Source organism: Phoenix dactylifera, chromosome 14 (assembly GCF_009389715.1).
Source record: "Phoenix dactylifera cultivar Barhee BC4 chromosome 14, palm_55x_up_171113_PBpolish2nd_filt_p, whole genome shotgun sequence".
Taxonomy (NCBI): Eukaryota; Viridiplantae; Streptophyta; class Magnoliopsida; order Arecales; family Arecaceae; genus Phoenix; species Phoenix dactylifera.
Genome location: NC_052405.1, coordinates 15,314,264 through 15,333,338, shown reverse-complemented (window position 1 = coordinate 15,333,338; position 19,075 = coordinate 15,314,264). Strand labels below are relative to the sequence as shown.

The 19,075-nt window shown below is 37.5% G+C and overlaps 1 protein-coding gene and 1 pseudogene across 1 annotated transcript; one reads left to right on the top strand and one right to left on the bottom strand.

The window, feature by feature from the left end:
* Window positions 1–2,329: 2,329 nt before the first annotated feature.
* Window positions 2,330–15,857, top strand: LOC103710816 (eukaryotic translation initiation factor 3 subunit H-like). The gene is made up of 12 exons (XM_008796715.4): window positions 2,330–2,476; window positions 2,606–2,685; window positions 5,368–5,484; window positions 5,625–5,728; window positions 6,493–6,559; window positions 7,859–7,992; window positions 8,075–8,123; window positions 8,372–8,443; window positions 8,523–8,624; window positions 8,714–8,781; window positions 13,201–13,353; window positions 15,470–15,857. Exons 1-12 carry the CDS (start codon window positions 2,371–2,373, stop codon window positions 15,525–15,527), a joined length of 1,110 nt encoding a protein of 369 aa, XP_008794937.2. The 5' UTR covers window positions 2,330–2,370; the 3' UTR covers window positions 15,528–15,857.
* Window positions 15,858–16,362: 505 nt separating this feature from the next.
* LOC113462981 lies at window positions 16,363–17,202 on the bottom strand (annotated as a pseudogene).
* Between the last annotated feature and the right edge of the window lie 1,873 nt (window positions 17,203–19,075).

The following is a 19,075-nucleotide window of genomic DNA, read 5'->3' as shown; positions in this document are numbered from 1 at the left end:
TATCCTAATTTTGATATGAGTTAGTTTAGGATGAGTCTGATTCTACTAGGTGATTGGCTTCCTCATATTTCCTATTACATTTTTCTGCACTCTTCTAGGATAAGCAATTGTGAATTTATAAATATATAGTGTCCTAGTTTCCATTTAGGGAAGTGATCAATTTAATAGCCTAAAGATTTCTCCCCATTCAAAAATCTCTTTTCCAATTTATTTTATTTTTTTAAAATTATTTTGCTTGAAATACAATCAATAGAAGTTAAGTTTCCATCACTTCCACTACCCCTGACCTCATACATATCTTATCTAATAAAGACTTTTGGAACTATGTTAATATCTATAAGATTCCACCATTGGCCCTTCTAACATATCTTATCTATAATCATTCTTTGGACTGTTTTATTATCTACAAACTTTCATTACCATAAATATAATTTCTAAAAATAATTTTACAATAATTATAAGTTATTTACTTTTCACAAACTCATTATTTAAGTTTTGAAATATTTTTTTAAAAACAATTTAATGGAATAACCAAATAAGTATTTTTCATATTTGAATCTATATTTTATAAAACTTGAGAACCAAAAGATGCACTTGCCTTCATTTTGTTTGTTTTTTTTTTCATTCTGTTTTATTTTAATAGCAATCACAGGGATTCAAAGGGTTTAGGGTGAGGATACAACTGATAAATACCCCTGATTTTTCATTTTGAGAATATACCTATTTTTAATTTAATTATTCCTTTAATTGTTTTAATAAGCAAAAAGGCAGTTCCAAGGAAATCCTCAAACACAAAAGCACCAAATTTTATAAAATTTCATGATAATAACAACTAATGTGAAGTAATTTACAAAAGCTTTTTCCAACACAAAACTTGCAAAATTTAAATATTTCTCCTAAACACATTATAACATTTTTGAAAAAGAAAGAAAGCATAAGACTTGCACTCAGACGATGATTCTTCTGTTCACCTGCAAGTTTAGAAAAAAATACAGCCATCACCAACCATTATCAGATCCAGAAATCCCCAAGAGATCGCAAAAACAACTAAAAAATAGCTAATAAAATTAAGAAATTTAGAGAAAATGAAACAATATCAGCATCATAGCGAGCCATGAACCCATGAAATCAGAGCCCTGGCTTTCTGAGATGCTCGTTGGATCTTTGGATCCTTTCCTTAGGGTTTACCCCCAAGAGAAACCCCTTGGAGAAGAGCTGAGAGAAGAATAGAAGAAGCCTCCTCTCCTCCCCCTCCGAGAAAGATCCATGTAGGGTTCGCAAAATCCCAATGGCATCCTTTAAATAGGGGTGGTTCTATATACACCCCCCCTATTGCTCAGGACACCCCCAAAAATTAAAAAAAAATTAAATACTCTCTACACCCCCCCATTTGCTAAGGACACCCCTAAAAAATTAAAAATTCCTAAATTACCCCCCACCCTCCCCACCCCCTCACCTAAATTGCTCTCTACACCCCCCAAACCCCCCCCCCCCACCCCGCTCTTCCCCTCCAAAACACCCGCCGGCTTCTCCCTTCCGCCCAAAAAACCTCGCCTCAAGCACCTCGCCGGCGGCCAAACCCCCTCCGTCTCCCTTTGAACTGTTCCGCCCAAAGCACCTCGCCAACGCCCAAAACCCCCCCGTTCCCCCTTCTCCCTCTCGTCGCCGGCATTCTGTTCGGCTGCACAGAGCCGGACAGAACCCTTCTGTTCGGCTGCACAGTGCCGGACAGAAGCCTTCTGTTCGGCACTGTGCAGCCGAACAGAAGAGTTCGGTTGAGGGTTGCCGAACAGAAGGCTTCTGTTCGGCACTGTGCAGCCGAACAGAAGCCTTGTGTTCGGCGATCCAGTGCCGAACGGAGCACGAACTGTGAAAAAAAAAAATTTCGAAACAAGGTGGAACACGTACCTTTGCGGCCGATCCTTCGTCCCAAATCACTAGTTGCTTGTCCATGCTTCGAATGGGGCTTAAATCTCCTTCAAAGATCGCCTAAACGATGTAAATGGATCGAGGAGTTTAAGGAGGGTTTGAGGGGGGTTTTTTTTTTCTTTTCAAAACGAAACGGAGGAGGAGGAAGGGGGGTGTATGAGAAAATTTCAAGGGCAATATGGTAATTACACTAAAGGTTAGTTTGGGTATTTTTTTTTTGGTTTTTGGGGGGTGTCATGAGCAATAGGGGGGGTGTATATAGAACTACCCTTTAAATAGCTTTATCGCTTAATTCGTGAGATCCCGATCAGAGCATTCGAAGCCCTCTGATGTGAGATGGACGACCGAGATGTATTCTGTAGTTTGATTACGTGGGAGGTTGTTATTTGTCAAAAAGGCTGTTTGCTGTTCTACGATTAACACGACCGAGTCCATGCCGTTATGAAACCAAAGAAAATGAAAACCCTAAAAGTGGCTCCTTTGCATCTCTTTGGTGTTTCGCCGTGCCCTAATTTCTCCTGGATAGCTGCTTCCAGCATGGCGAATAGTAAGAAAAAAATCCTTTCTTTTTTCGTTTTTGATCTTTTTCTCAGTTGATTTCAATGTAAATTATTATTTTGGATCTTTTTCTGTTGTTTTTTGGGGTAACTCTGTGGTTTTTGTTTTGGTTTCGAAGCTATGGCGCGATCTTTCCTGCAAGCCGTATCGTCGGAGGAGGTCGCTCAGCCTCTCCGAGTTGTTCAGATGGAGGGGCTGGTAATTATCTAACTGATTCTTTTTGTTTATTTGTTACTATTTTTGTTCGCACTATGTTTTTTCTTTTCTTTTCTCGTTTTAATATCGGTTGCAATTGGATGACGTCGTTAGTGATTTGTATCAGATAAATACTTGAGATCAATATAAGTGGTGTTAAGATTTGAGTCACGACTCCCTTTTCTCTCTTTCTTCTTAAATTGGCTTTTTGTTCTTCCTGAAAAGATTGAATTGTGATAAGAGTTTGTGAACTTGGTTCCAATTTAGGGAAGCTACTGGGAATTTCTGGAAAAGACCAATTTAAAGTACGCTCTTGTTTATTTTTTTGTTTGTCCCTAAGATTATCAATACTACTTATCAGTGGTTTTAGCTTGATGTGGATGGTAAATTAAGTCTGTTTCCTATGTAGTTTGCAAACCAAGCAGGCATCGTAGATGCATGCCTTCGAGCTTTACTTGAAAATACTACTAAACAGCAACTAGGCAATTTGCTTGTATGGGTTTGATGTGAGGGTTGTGGAAATAGGGAACTACATGTAGATAGATAAGTGCAGCAGATATGAGGATGCTGAGGTGCATGTAGTAAAACTCTCAAAGGATGAAGCTGGAAATGAGGGATTCACAGGAAGCCTTCAAGATAAATGTAGGTTTTGAAATACAAGGAGGATTAATGAGGGCCAAATAAATTTGGAGGAGGTAGGCTTAAAATTATCTAATGGACAGGATGCATAAACATTTAGTTTACAAAAAATAAGTCATTTTAAGATATCAACTGTCGTGGTCTACCTTATTATGTGATGTAACTTATACCAACTAGTAACTTGAAAAGTTGATGCGCGGAAGGATTTGTCTTGCTGTCTTCTTACAATGCCTGGCCCAATATGACTGTGGAACATAGAGATCACTTGCAGGCATGCAAGGTCATCTTCAATATCAAATTGAAACAGAAGGCTTCAAGTTGAAAGCTACATGCAATCATGCCAAATCTCTTTTTTGCATTGCAGTGGATTTCATGTTCCTTTTTCTGCGTTAGCCTAATGTTAAAATGGCATCCCAAGTTATTCTCGAGTTGGCTCATTTTCAAATCCCTTGCTCGAGTTGGTTTGTAGTAGCAGCAGCTGAGTTTACTTAAGATAGTCTCAGACCCCAAAAACCTAAACAATGGAGTATTTGGGAAGTCTGTTTAGAAGTTTTGGAGTTAGAGAATATTGAGGTTTATATCATATACATAATTGCTGGGTTTAGCGGTATGGATCCAATTTATCACTATTCTGAGCAGCGTCTAGCTGGTACATTGGTTACAACCGATGACTCACCATATTCCATGCATTTGCTAATTAGCTAGTTAGTCCTAGTCAAAGTGTAGAGTCTACATAAATATCCTTTTGTCTTGTGTGAGCTGCAAAAAATATAAGTAGGTTCCCTTGTACTCAAATTGAATAATGTTAAATGATATGCTGAGATTAACTGCTCAGTTATTGAGTATTTTCTCATGCTTTACTTTGATTACATAGGATCTTTGGAGCAATTTGAGGATTCCAAAGGTGTGAAATCTGAGGATTCTTGCAATGTAGACATGTAGTCAGTTGTCTGTTGGTTTTAGTTTAGGAAGCCTGAGAGAAGACTTGTTTAATGCTGATTCTATCATGGTAATGACTGCTGTGACCAAAGTCGGTGGAATCGATACCAGGCACCGTATCGGTTCTCCGGCGGCATGAGTCAGTATGGGCCGTGCCGGGCCCGTACTGATAGAGAAAACGGCATGCAGAGCGTGGGAGAGAGAGAAAGAAAGAGAGGGAGGGACACCAGCGAAGGCCGGCCTCGACCGCGAGAAGAGAGGTCGCGATTGGTTTCCTTGTTTCGAAAGAAACTAGGGTCCAGTTGCGGCCTTAAAAATTTTTGCGATTTTTAAGTGAAGTTGGCAAATCGCTTGCTGACTTCACTTAAAAATTGCGAAATTTTTTAAGGCCGTGGTCGGACCTCTATTTCGTTCGAAACAGAAAAAGCGGCCGCAACCTAGCTTCCTGCAGCTGAGGCTAGCCTCCGACAGCCTCCGTCGGCGTCCTACCCTCTACCTTTGCTTCCCTCCCCCGCTCGCTTTCTCTTTCCTTCTCCTTCTCCGGCTCCGGCAACGGGTTTCGTTTCCATTGCCGGAACCTTACCGGTGAGTCTCTAGTACGACTTGGGATGGCCGGACCCGTCCGATTCGGGACGGTTTCGCCGACCCTGGCTATGATCATTTCAATATCCATAGCCTAGGTATATTTTTGTAATTAGACACACCAAATCCCTAACATAATTAAATTACCATCAATTACTTTTTGTTTCCACGGGTTTTATAATTATGCTTTTTTTCCCTTTAAACCTACTTGTGCTCTTTGAGAAACCTGTATCATATCTAAAAACAGTAGGCATAACGCATAGAGTAATAATAGTGACATTAGGCTGGTATGGGTCTAGTCATAAACCCTTGGTTAAAACTACCAAGTATTTCTAAATTAGTATGCTAGACCCTTGCTTAAAACTATCAAGTATTTTTTAAATTAGTATGCTAGGGAGATTGTTTTATCTTTCTTGAATGTTCTTGTTACATGGGCTAGTTAGTCTCAATGACAAGGAAAGCTATATAAGAAATAGCATATGTGCTAATTCTTTTCTTTTATTTTTCTCAATTGGTATTGTACAGGCTATCTTAAAGATAATTAAACACTGCAAGGAGTTCTCGCCAGCTCTAGTTACAGGCCAACTTCTTGGTTTGGATGTTGGTAGTGTGCTTGAAGTGACTAACTGCTTTCCTTTCCCGGTATGCAACGTTATTTTCAATCCGAATTCCAACTAATTGAGTATGAGGGTTTCACTTGGAGGGGTGGAGGTATTGATGTTTGAGAGGGTTTTCTCTTTGTCTTTCTGCACTGATCATTTTCCTTTTACTGACATGTTAAGATTCGAGAAGAAGATGAACAAATTGAAGCAGATGGGGCCAACTATCAGCTTGAAATGATGAGGTGCTTAAGGGAGGTCAATGTAGACAATAATACTGTAGGATGGTATGTTCAATTTTTCATCTTTGGCAATTATTATTAAGAAAGACTCTGTGTGTCTTCTCTTGTTGTTATTGTCAAATGTGATGTTTATCACCATGTTTTAAACATGATGCCCACAACTGCCATTCTTTCAGGTATTAAAAACTATATGCCATTATGAAGATCATTATGCATTTTGACGTCAAATATTTGTAACCCTTGGAAAAACATTAACTATTACATGTTACTTGAAGACATTTTGATATAAAAGAAAAATCTTAAACCCTTGAAAAACATTAATATTTGTGATGTTAGTGCAGCATGCTGGAATATGTATCTTGCCTATCTTGCCTTAAATTAATGGATTAGCAGTTGGCTGAATAATAATTAGCTCTGCAACTAATATTGAGAAGAGGGTCACTGACATTTGCAGTATCTTTCTGGGTAACAGGCACATTCATGAATTGTTTGATTATGATGAAGAAAGCTAGCTTGAATGCAGTACACTTTATAGTAGATTTAAATCAATGCTTGTGAAGAAAAAATCACTAACTTGTAGCTGGTGGCAAAAACTTCGCCTGCATAAGCTGTCAGTAAATTCAAATTCTGAATTTTGTTACATAAATTTAATTCTTGTTCTGTTCATGCGACAATGGTTTGTTTAGAATTTTTTATTTTATTCAAATAGTAACATTAGTAGCTCGTAATAAAATATAAGTCTCTAAGTTTCCTTTTTTTTAAAAAAAATTTCTTTTTAGCTACATTTGGTGATTGAACTCAGTTTTCAGGTATCAATCAACTTTATTGGGATCTTTTCAGACTGTGGAGCTGATTGAAACATTCATGAATTACCAGGTGATACAAAAATCTTGGTGTCAGATATTTGTCAAAAGTTTGATAATTTGCTTGATTTTCACATAATTTCATTTGTTTTTAGAATTCTGAACTTGATATCGTTTCAGTAATGCTAGTAAAATGAAAGATCTTATAATGAATCACTAATGCTGATCTTAAATATTTCCCCATATTTTCCTTATGAGTTTATTTTTCTATGAGAATCATACAAAGAGAAGGTTGCAGAACTCTTCACATTTTCTGTGATATTTTTTTTTTCTTTCATTATTTTGGTAGAGGAACCTTGCCTTTTCTTTGTTGCTAGCTATCTTCTTTGTTTACTGGGTAAAATTGTTGCTACGATGAGTAAGATGGAAGAACTGGAGCGGTGTGTATACATTCTTATAAGATGGAACTTTGGTATTTTGATTTTGAATGCTGAAGTTTGGTTGATATAAGGAGGATAGTTGACTAGCTACAGATATGAACATAGCAGCGGACAGTACCAGTGTAGGATATAATGAGGCATTAGGTGGTAGTCGCATGCACCATGAAACATTTGGAAGGTGCTACAAGGAGTAAAAAAGATTGGAGATCCCTTGATAAATACAGGGACTTGGATTTGTTCATATGGTCATATTAAGAGAATAATATCCAAGTAAACCTTATTCACATTGAATTGTTTCTCAATAGGAACGAATGGTTAAATAGAATTGATTAAACTGTTCTCTAAGAGTTGAGATGAGGCTTATCTGGGATCAGCATTGGATGTGGCAAAGGACTCTGCTAGTGAAGTGGGGGTACAGTGAAATTTGAAATCTGGCAGCTTATTCTACATCTTGAATTGCTAGGTGCAAGCATAATAAAAATGTTAACTAATAAAATAAGTGGCATAATACTTTTTTATTTGGAAAAAAAATCAAAGAAACCAAGTTTTAGGCTGATGAGATGTTTGCTTGTCCTAAACTCTGGATTCTTAGTCTGTGATGTAAGTATCTGAAAACAATAAATATTGGACTTTTATGTTGATTTGAATGGTGTTCTTAGGTGTTTGGCATTTCTGTCAGTTAGGTGTTAATATGTAGCATGATCTTAGTTACCTAGGCATTGTACCTATTCCGAAATACTTACGAATGCTTGGTTGGAACTTGTTTCATTCTTTTAATCAGGCCTTAACTAGAAATCTTCTTCTGCTGATGTATTTTATACTTGGGGTGGTACCTTGGGGTTTTGTTTTGGCATTTCGGTGATGGTACAATAATCTTCTTTCGGTTTCATGCCACTATTTTGCTAATTTATATGACACCTTTCATTATGCAGGAGAATATTCGACGATGTGTTTGCATTATATATGACCCATCAAGGTCCAATCAGGGAGTTTTAGCTCTCAAGGCCTTGAAGCTGACAGATCCTTTTATGGAACTTTACCGAAATAACAACTTCACTGGAGAAAAGTACGGGTTGATGATTGTAGGTTCAGTTATTTACAGCAATTCCCTTTAATTACATCCTCATAGCTGCTTTTTTCTTTTGTAGGTTGCGGGAAAAGAAATTGTCATGGGTGGATATCTTTGAGGAAATACCCGTATGTTGTTTATATATGTCTATTCTTTCATTTTAGGTTACCACACTTGCATTTTTGTACTTATTGAATTAGGATTTTGTAGATTTACATATGCTTTTGATTCTTTTTGGGGTAAATATGCCTGTGACATGTCATGCTTAAGAGGTCTAACTCTGCACAGATTAATATGCTTTTGATTCTTTTTGTGGTAAAAATGCCTGTCTATTCTCCATTTCTTTCTTATAGTTAATATGTTTCCTGCCTCACAGATTAAAGTTTCTAACTCTGCACTTATTAGCGCATTCATGACAGAACTGGAACCTGATTCCCCGGTTTCTCAGGTCTGATACTTTGTCCTATAGAAGCTCTATTTATTCTCATCATGTTCTTAATTATAACATGCCAATTTTTCTCTGCCAGTGTGATTATGATCGCCTAAAACTATCCACTGCTCCATATATGGAAAGAAACTTGGAATTTTTGATTGAGTGCATGGAAGATCTTAATTCTGAACAAAACAAGGTTTGATGTGCCTTCCAAGTGCTTTTTCGGGCTTTATTGTTGCTGTAGATGTCATCTCAGTAGAATCAAATTATCTATTTCCCTTTCAGTTCCAATATTATTATCGCAACCTCTCACGACAACAAGCACAGCAGCAAGCATGGCTTCAAAAGCGAAGGTAAAGTGCAGTCACGTATCCGACTTGTGTTATTGCTTATGATGTATGGCATATTGGCAGTATTATATTGTAGATTACTTCTTAGTTTGCTTTGAGCTTAAATAGAGAACTGCTAAAGGATGCAAGTTGGGTAAGGGCATGAACTGCTATGCTTGAGCTAGTACATATCAGCTTGTCCTTGAGAAAATCAAGGGCTTATGTGCTTTTTTAGTGTAGGTCATTCTTTCATACTGCATCAGAACACTTGCGCTTTCACTAGCTGTTCCCTGAGTTCCCCCTGAAAGGAAGGCATATGGCTATGTGTTTAATGTTTGTAAGGTTCTGAGATGATACGACGATGTCAACTTTCAGTCAGAAATCCATGACTTTCAAGTTTCAATTGTAGCTTTCTTGGTACTGAGACAACAATATAGGATGTTTTATTTCCTCTTGGAACGTTAAATGTAGATTTGGGAACAGTAGACTGCACCTCTTTTCTTGTTCGTGTTGAGAACAAAGAGTAGGACCTCTTTTCTGGTACTTACCTTTAGCTTTTCATCTGTTAAGGAAAGCTGTCTCTGGGTTCTTTTATTGTGGCTTCATGCCAAAAAAACAGTAAAAGATATTTTTTTCTCATTTCAATAATGAAAATATAAGATATATACATACATGTGCATATGGCTAAATGTGTATGTATAGACACACATACACGAATGTATAGTATATGTATATTTGTATGTACTTGTGTGCCCATTGAAAGGTTGGGGAGGTGGCGGGCGGGAAATGGGCAGGGAGCACTTGTGTCCTCATGTTTTCTGCTCGAAGGCAAGCATATGTTTATGAAAAAAAAAATGCAGGGAGCAGCTGCTTTCACATTTATGTGAATGTTTATTTGTGATTAGGATAGAGGAATAGGCCTGTTATTGAGTTTTGAACAACATTCACTGTATTATGATATAAAATATTATATTTTGCTTATCCGACCTTGCTGGCCCATCTTCATGTGCACTACTCTTTATTGTCAAATATTTACCTTTTATGCGTCTTTGGTCCTTTACTGAATAAATTTACTGATTTAGAGATAGTTTCATCTGTCTGTTCTGTTACTTGTATTTGAAAAACAGGCTGTGATGAGTGTTGCACTTTCATATCCTTTAACATCTATGGGGACCAAATCAGATGATCGAAGCATAGTCAATCATATTACTGCTACTTCTATCTAAATGGAAGCTGCCTTCTCTTTTCTTGTGATGGAATAGTATCACTCAGTATCATATCATCATAGGGTTTGTAGATCTCCAATTATCATATTGAGAGAATCACTAAACATCCAATTTTAGGTTTCTGCATTCAATTTAACAAAATGACCACTAAACATCAAGAGGAAGTTATATGTTAACATAATCAAGATCACTAATTTTGACAATTAAACGCATGAATTCTAGTTATAGGACTTGAACATGATTTAAATTTGGTTTCCCCATATAAATGTAACAAGATGATAATGCATAAATTTTGAGAAAAAAGGAGAGTTATGGTGCTAAAGTCGACAGAGATTAAAAAAGTTGTTGTGCACCAGATCAGAAAGGTAACACTTAAAGATACAGATGATATGTGCAGCAAGTAAGGAGGAAGGATGGAAAAAGACAATAGCAAATTCACACTAATGCTTGAGATGGTGGTTGATGCTTTTATCCATGCTGAACAAAGAAAGGATGGACATTGAGATATATCATGCCTTTGGATCCAAATGCAAACATAGCAAGGAACAGCAATTCTGAAGAAGAGAAGTGACAACTTGGTGTCAAAATACTAAGTCCTAATAAAATCAGATAATCTTCTTGTTTCAGTCCTATAGTTTGTGTTACAAGATTAGGGGTTGTGGGTGGGGGAGAGGACGGGTGGTTGTAGATCTCCATTAAGTGCCACATTAATCATAAATTATGTAAGGCTCTTGAGAGCCTTTGGAATGCCTAGGTAACTTAATAATTGCAACCGTGGAGATATGGTGATGCTCTGTTGTTTGTTTTCTTGTACCTCCCATGTCATTTATGTTCTACACAACCGAAGCTACCAAGGCAGTCAACTTATTGATATGTGCACAACCAAACATCCCTTCACCCCAAAACAAAAGGTGCAAAAAAATCCATAGGCGATATTACTGCATCTTACCATCCACAAGCTCAAACAACAAACCAAAAGAAGTTTGGGAAAGCTAAGGACAACCTGAAGCTACGTGACATCTAATCTACCCCAAAAAAAGTCAGAGAGAGAGAAAATGGGTGGGTGTGGATCTCGATTAAGTGCCACATTAATCATAAATGAAGTAAGGCTCTTGAGAGCCTTGGGAATGCCCTGGTAACTTAATATTGAAGCCTGTGGAGATTGATATGATGCTCTGTTATTTGTTTACTTATATCTCCCATGTCATTTATGTTCTACATAATCAAAGCTACCAAGGCGATCTACTTATTGTATGTGGACAACCAAACATCCCTTCACCCCAAAACAAAAAGTAAAAAAAAAAAAAAACCATAGGTGATATTACCACGTCTGACTAACCCATAATGTTTTTCCTTCTCTTTTCAAGCCCCAGGCTGCATCTCACCCTCATTCGTTTTCATTTTCTCGTTTCATCTTGTAAAGTACTTTCAACTTTGTTCTGGATGAATTTTGGATCTTTCATTTGGAGGTTGCAACTCAGTATTGGTTGGTAATTAAGTCAAAAAAATTTGTGAGAAGAAAGAAAATGATAAAGAGAATCAGAACCCAGCTTTCTGAATGAAAACAACAATTTTGTTTCTATGGACATTTTGAGTAATCTGTCGTTGTTCTGAAAAGTATAGCCTTTGTTGTGTGTCATAGTACAAGCATATTTTTGATGATATTGCATTAGATTGTAAGTTAGGATACATTTTCAAATATTGTACTGTTATAACCACCATATGTAACATAAGAACTTCGATTCTAAGTTCTTTTATAGAGGTTTAAATCCATAACAAGCCAAGAGTTCGGTCTTTGCATGAGATGAAGTGGGACTTTATTCATAGGGTTTCTTTCAACTTTGTCTCTTAGTTGGATCACGAGAGCAGCACCTTTATGATAGGTTGGCAAACTACCAAAGGACTCCCAGGTTGGTCTGCTCTGCACGCGTTTATGCTTGCAGATGAGCAGGTGGGCAGGTGAAAATGCCGTGTGTTTCCGTTACTATGAAAACCAACTTTGCTGTTGATGTTGATAATTTTGGTGTAGCAATCAAACCTACGTACATAGGTGTGTATGTTTGTATATAGGTACCTATATATGTACATACGTACAGGTGATATACTTTAGCCTAAGAGTGTTATTTCTGTTATGTCCTAAAAGAGGGTGATTTTCCTTGAGCCTAGGAGTGTTGCCTCCATTGCTGGTTTAGTGTATTGTTGCTTAGGAAGTAGTATTTGTCTGTAACGTAACTTGCGCCTCTGTAGGTTATGTCTAGTTTCCTCCAGAACATGTTTTCTTTGGAATCTCATAGTTCTCTAGAATCTACAGAAACTTAAATAACATGGAGTTTGTACTGTGTTTTGTCTGGTGGATGATGTGGAAAGTGCAATTTAAAGTTTCGCAGGGATTGAACCTTTTACAAATACCAATATATATCATTGTAAAGAGAGAAGAGAAAAGAAAAAGAAAGAATATTTGCTTGGTTTGATTCCAGTGCCACTAAGATAACGATCTTGTTCTGTTTTTCTTTCAATTTCAGATGATTTATCTGATGTATGACTTAATTTTTAAGATAATAACAGCCCGGATGCTGAATCCCAGTAATAATACTAACTCTTGTTGGCAACTTTGATATATGATTGTTATACAGATAGTCAGAAACTGAGATCATGATTTCCCCCCACTTTTTCATCTGTTGTTGATTTTTTTCATTGTTAAGTTCTTCCAAGACCAAAGATACTGGTGAATGCTTTGTTCCTTTCTGATTGTAGTTCAACTTTGTGCATCTTTAGCGATTGCAAAGTAGGATCCCCCCTTCCCTTTTTTTCGAAAAAAAAATCACAGATTAAAAGCATTTGGAATGCTTTGATATCGTTTAGGAAATTAGAAGCCTAATACTTTTTGGTGGCTTCCAGCCTAACTGGAATGTAGGAGCTTAAGCTCTAAATTGAACTTTCCATGACTTACTTGGACGTAGGCCATATTTAGGTGGACCACTAGGTTGTGGTGCCTGGTGGTGACTTCTGATGACTTAAATTAAAGTTCTTGTGCGCTGGAAATGCATTCTCCAAATTTTTTGTTCCATCATGAAGCTCCTAAGACAAGACTTTTTGTTCCTTTCGACCTTGAGCAAGCAAGTTCTTTGCTTAGACTGATGGATGGAATTATGTCATTCTGGTGTGTCTGGATTACAGCAATTTGTTTATGATGCCCTTTCTTCTTTTAATTTTGTAGGATGGAGAACATGGCAAGGAAAGCTGCTGGAGAAGAGCCATTGCCTGAGGAGGATCCATCAAATCCCATCTTCAAGCCAATACCCGAGCCATCGCGCTTGGATAGCTATCTCATAACAAATCAAGTTGCCAACTACTGCAACCAGATCAACGGGTATGCCAATATATTTGCCAATGCAGCTAGTATTGTGTCAAAGATTGTGTCAGTCCTGCCAACTTTTATGTAGTTCAGTATTTGATACATGGTATTCTATGTTATCTTCTAGACTTGTCTCCAGTGGAAACTAAAAAGTTAATTTATGTTTCATGCATGAGCATGTCGAATACTATTTTTCTGCTGCAATATTGCCTCTATTTGTGCCTGAAAGCAAATTTCCTACTCTTCTTAACTAGTCTAGTGCTGACGGTTATGGGGAAATATTATCCAAAGTGCAATTTATTATGGATAGACCTTGATGCTTACATTTAATTGATGCATTCTATTGTACAAGAGGATCTACTTTAACTGGCATGGTTATTTCATGCAAGCAACTTCAATTGATAGTCAGAACAACCATATGGGTGCTTTGATCATCAATTAAGTACCGAGATAACTAATATAGTATGTAAAGTGTTGAATACTTGAAAAATGACAACACATATATTTGCTGGTGGATTATTTTAACCCTCCATTAAATACAATTGTTTTGCATGCTTCTGGTGATATCAACTTCAGAATTGCAACAAACTAAATCGAGACCTCATATAGTCCATGATTCTTTGGGTAATAAAAAAGTTAAAATATGTCATGGAACACATGGCCTACTTAGTTTCAGTTAAGGTGGATTTGATTTGTTGTCTTTAGTTTTTTACAATTGGAAAATCATATAGTTCGATATTTTTGGGTTGCTTTCATGAGTTCTGGCATCCATTTTATTAAAATCATTCATGCAAGCAGAAGGATGCTTTATATGCATGGCTTAATTCTCTCTGCAAGTATAGTTATACGGAGTAGAAATTCTAAAGAGTTTTTTCTTTCTTTATTAGAAATTTAGTAAAAATTTTGATTAGTTTTCTACTTTCGCCGAAAGCCGAAAAAAAGTCTAGTAGGAAAAGGTCCAATTTGTACCCTTTAGATAGAAGCTCTACTTGAGATCTGTCCGTACGCTATTTTAATTTTAACGAAAATTTTGCACATATCAAAATGCCTATGGTAATATAATATTGTAATAATGCATAATAATAATACAACATTATATAATAGTAATATAGAAATATAATATAATAATATTATTGTATCATATATATCATTATATAATGTATGATATTATATAATTAAATATGATAATACTATTATATTACTATTAATATAGTAATATTCTTCTGGTATATCATACTATTTATATTATATTATACTCTTATATAATTATATTAGATAGTACAATAACATTTTTATATCATTATATTAAAATAACAACATCATATTATTGTATTATAGTCATGCTATAATATGATATTATATGATTTGTTATAATATTATTATTATAATATAATTGTAAATAAAATAATAGAATTACTATATATTATTATATTACTAGTAATATACATCATCATCATCATCATCATCATCATCATCATCATCATCATCATAGTTATAATAATCTTATTATAGTAGTATATCATATAATAAAATCTTATTATATTTTTTTATATTTTTATAAATAACATTTCTTATATTATTTAGATTGAAATATCAAAATAAATAATTTATTATTATTATTATCATCATCATTATCATCAATATAGTTATAGTGTTTTTTTATAACCGTTATTGATAATACAATAATTGTACAATTAAAAATACTATGTAACGTCATTTGTTTTCATGCACTTTCTCAATTTGGTTACTAGAGGTATTAAAGTTCCATAGTATTTCAAAAATATAATTATCAAATAGCAAATAACTTTTTTATGAAAAATTTTACTAGCAAGAGCTCTATTGCCCAAAGCTTTGCAGATACAAGCTCTACTGCCTACAATGCCAAATAGGGCCTAGTATCTTGTGCTGTCATTTATTTCAGTATTTTTGACATTCTCAGTGGTCTCAGTTTCAACATTTTTTCTAGCCAATGATTCAATTCTTATATTCATTCATGTGTTACACGATTTGCATAGCTGTAGCATAAAATTGATGAGAGTTTAGACAGGATGTATATTTAAGTGAAAACTTGTTTCAGAATTATATGTTTTTTTAGATGATGATGATGGCTTGTATCAAATTAAAATTGCAGGGTTGCAGGTCAGAGTTGCAACAGATTATCTATAATGAAGGCTTTGCATGATAACTGACTGAAAGGATGTCTATTGTGCATTTAGTTGAATGATGGTTTGATATTTGGAAGTCGCCTTTTCCTCCGAGATGATATTTTCACGATTTCACAACTTGATCTTCATGTTCAGTGTCTTCCTAATTTTGTATTCCCAGAGTAGTCTATTGTCAGCATTGTAAGCTGTTATCTTCAATTTCAGTGGTCAGAATTTTGTATTTGAACTAATATTGATGTCCATTTTAAATGTATGCATAGTTTGGATTGAGTTACTAAGAACCATGTAAAAACTTTCCGGCTTTAAGGTTCACAATGACTCAAACTTCTGACAGCTTAGTGAAATTTATGAAACCAAATTATCTACATAAGAAATTTACTTGGTAAAATTGCCTGCTCAGAAAGCAACTCTTGGACAAGCAACACTGCAGACTTTGGTTGCTAATCAGAGGAGAGTGACCATAGTATGCTGTACCAGCCCGAACCGGCAGTACGGGGCATTTTATACTGTTCAGTTTAGTACCGGTATGGTATGTAAAAAAAATCTGTACCGTATTCTACCGACATTGTACTAGTATGACACCGGTACAGGGTTCAGTATTGAGACGGTGAACATTCGGAGTGACTATTAGGTCAAGACCTGATTCACAAATTCTAAATGCAACTTAAAAGCTGGATAAGAATATGGGTGGTATGCAGCATAGGAATCCATGGCATATGTCTTCGTGTTGATACCAGTCCTGCCCTCCTTGTCCTTATACTCCAAAAGGGCAAAAAAATCAAGTTGTAAAATTTATTAAAACATAAGCTATTTTTTTTTCTGGTGTATGTTTTTGCTTTGTCAAAAGGACGAGGCTTGTTATATTAATCTTGTCAAAAAGACGAGGCTTTTTTATCCAAACATTTTGTAAAGGAATTGGGTGAAGCTCCCCTTGCTTTTACAAATTACAGTGGCAGAAAACATGAGAAGAAGAAGCCGCCCAGGGAACTGCGACCACCCCTCGGTGGTCTGCAGCTTTTCAGCCTCCTCCCGGCCTATTAGCGTCAGCTTTGGTGCTGTGGATGGTTCTGGATGGCTCACCCTCGTTGAATGATGCAATGCCATACCTGGTCAAGCAGATGCTGATGATCATAATAGAGCTAATCATGGGCAAGCCTTAGGTCTAAACCCTATTAATGTTTAGTCGAACTTCGAGCCAAGTCTATTTAAAATTTAACATTTTTTGTGCCCTGATCAGCTCTAGATCACAACAAGGTGACCAACAGCCTGCATTTTCTGTATATAGTGTGTCACAAAGAGGACCGGTCTTGACGAAGGGGGCGATGAGGAGGAAGCCATGGGCTAGGCTGACTTCGATGCCTCGGAGGAGTGGGTTCACCACCATGCGATATGCTGGCGGGTTGGAGAGGTACCGGGCGATCAGCAGTCTCGACATGATCGGAGTCTCAAGGCTTCCAATGAATGGGTCACCATTGATGGACTGGATCACTTGATAAGTTGGCTGCCAAACTCCAAATGTCAACTTAAACCTTAATGAATTTCTTAGTTAAGGTAAACGCTTAACAGTGAGGCAAATGGAATGCAGATCCCTCAATGGCGTTCCTGCAATGCCCCTAGGGGTGATGAGACCCCTAGGGCTGGAAGAGAGCAAGCTGCTCTTCAGCTGGCTGGCCATGGGAGAGGCTGCTGCTGAGGCCATTGTCTGCAAACTACACTTCTGAGCCCAAGTGCAGATGGTAGATAGAATAAAATGTTACTAAGAAATGGATTCCCCCAAAACTGTACGGGTATAACTGGAAGTTAGATTCTGTGGGGATGAGGTGTTAAAATTTGTGCTACCCATTGCTTGGGTGTGTGCTCGATCCTGTTCTTGACCTATGAGAGGATCCATGCTCTTCCTAGGATTCCTCATGCCATATGGCCAAAAAATTATATCCTACACCCTGTGCACTATATGGCAGTGCATCACACCAATCACATATGCTTGCTCATGTGAGCCAATCACCGAAATGGGTGCTTGATAAATGAGGCCCACAGAAATGAGCATCTATAATTGGCGTGGTGCACCACTATGTGGTGCATGTGGTGTATGTATGATATAATTTCTCCACATGACCTACTGAGTTTCTGCTAACTGTCCGAGATCAATGTTCAATATTTGCTAAATGGAGTTCTCCATCAAAGATTTGAACTTGCACCAGTTTAGTTTGGCTATGGAGCCTATTTATGTGCATCGTGGCGAAGTCCATTTACATAAATGTGATGTGTCTAGACTTTGTCATATAGGTGCAATTAAGCATCAGTAGTCCTCGCCTTGGAGATTTTGGTCTAAATTTTGTTTCAATTAAAGAACCAGTTGGGTCTGAGTCATTTGCATACTAAAAGGATTACAAACCAGTCCGATCTTTGGGTGTGGTTCAAGCATAATAAAACCCACACTCTACCCAGTGAACATCGGGCTCGGGTCAAGCATGAATCACATCTGAGTTAGGTATCAATTGGATCCCGATTCCTATCGAGTATGATTCTAAATATAATTGAAGAGCATGGTTGCAAAAGCTTGCCCTAGACATTAAGAGAATGCAGAAAATGAATATTATGGAATTTGCATGCTCGTATCCCAGAAAATCGAAGATTTCTTGCGTCTAAGAGTTCATTTGTTGTAAATTCAAAATGAAAGCTACAAAATGAATTGTGCCCAAATCTAACAACAAATTGGTTTTAACATAGTATAAGAAAACTCTTGATAAAACTCACTTACATAGGGTACACAAATTTTCCAACTATGGTTATCAATATGTGTTGCTGGAAATTGGACCCGGGGGCGACCAGTGGCTGAAAAGGGGAAGCTCCGGCGTAAGATGGCGGGTGGCGGTCCGTCGGCGAGCGGCGTCCTCCGGGGGACCTGCAAAAAGCCGGTGGCCGGGGTTTCCGGCGCCAGCCCTTCGATGCTTAAGTCAGAGGGGGCAAGTGTATGGAGGGAGAGAAAATATATCTCAGAGTTTCAGAGTCCAGCCCCTCCTAGGATGGAGGGGTTTCCCTTTTATAGAGGGGTACATGATTACCTGTGATGTGACGGGGCGAACGGGTTACCGTCATAATTGAGCATGTCGTATGAATTAATGCACGATCGTGTGAATTAATGTATCACCGTAGGAGATCAGGCCGGAGCCAATGAGTTGTCGTGGCTGATCGGACGTAGCCGAACAGGTCAGCTGTTTGCCGTGGAAGGCTGGAGATCCGTAGATAGCACGCGCATTGATTGTTGAGTGAGCCGGAGATTAGTGGAGGCCATACACATTAATTGTTGAGTGAGCCGGAGATCAGTGGAGGCCATGCGTATTAATTGTTGACAGTAGTAGCAGGGCGTGGTCCTTGGTCGAGTTGCAGAAGGATGTGACCGCTGAAAGTGGATAGCGAGGTCGGACTTCCGAGGTCGAGGATGCTGAGATCGGGTACCCAGGTCGGGAGTCTCGGAGTCGAGTGCCTGGCAAGGCGCCAGGTCGAGAGTCGTAAGGTCAGGTTTCCAGTTGGGCATCTTGAAGTCGAACGCCTCCAGGTCGGGCACCAGG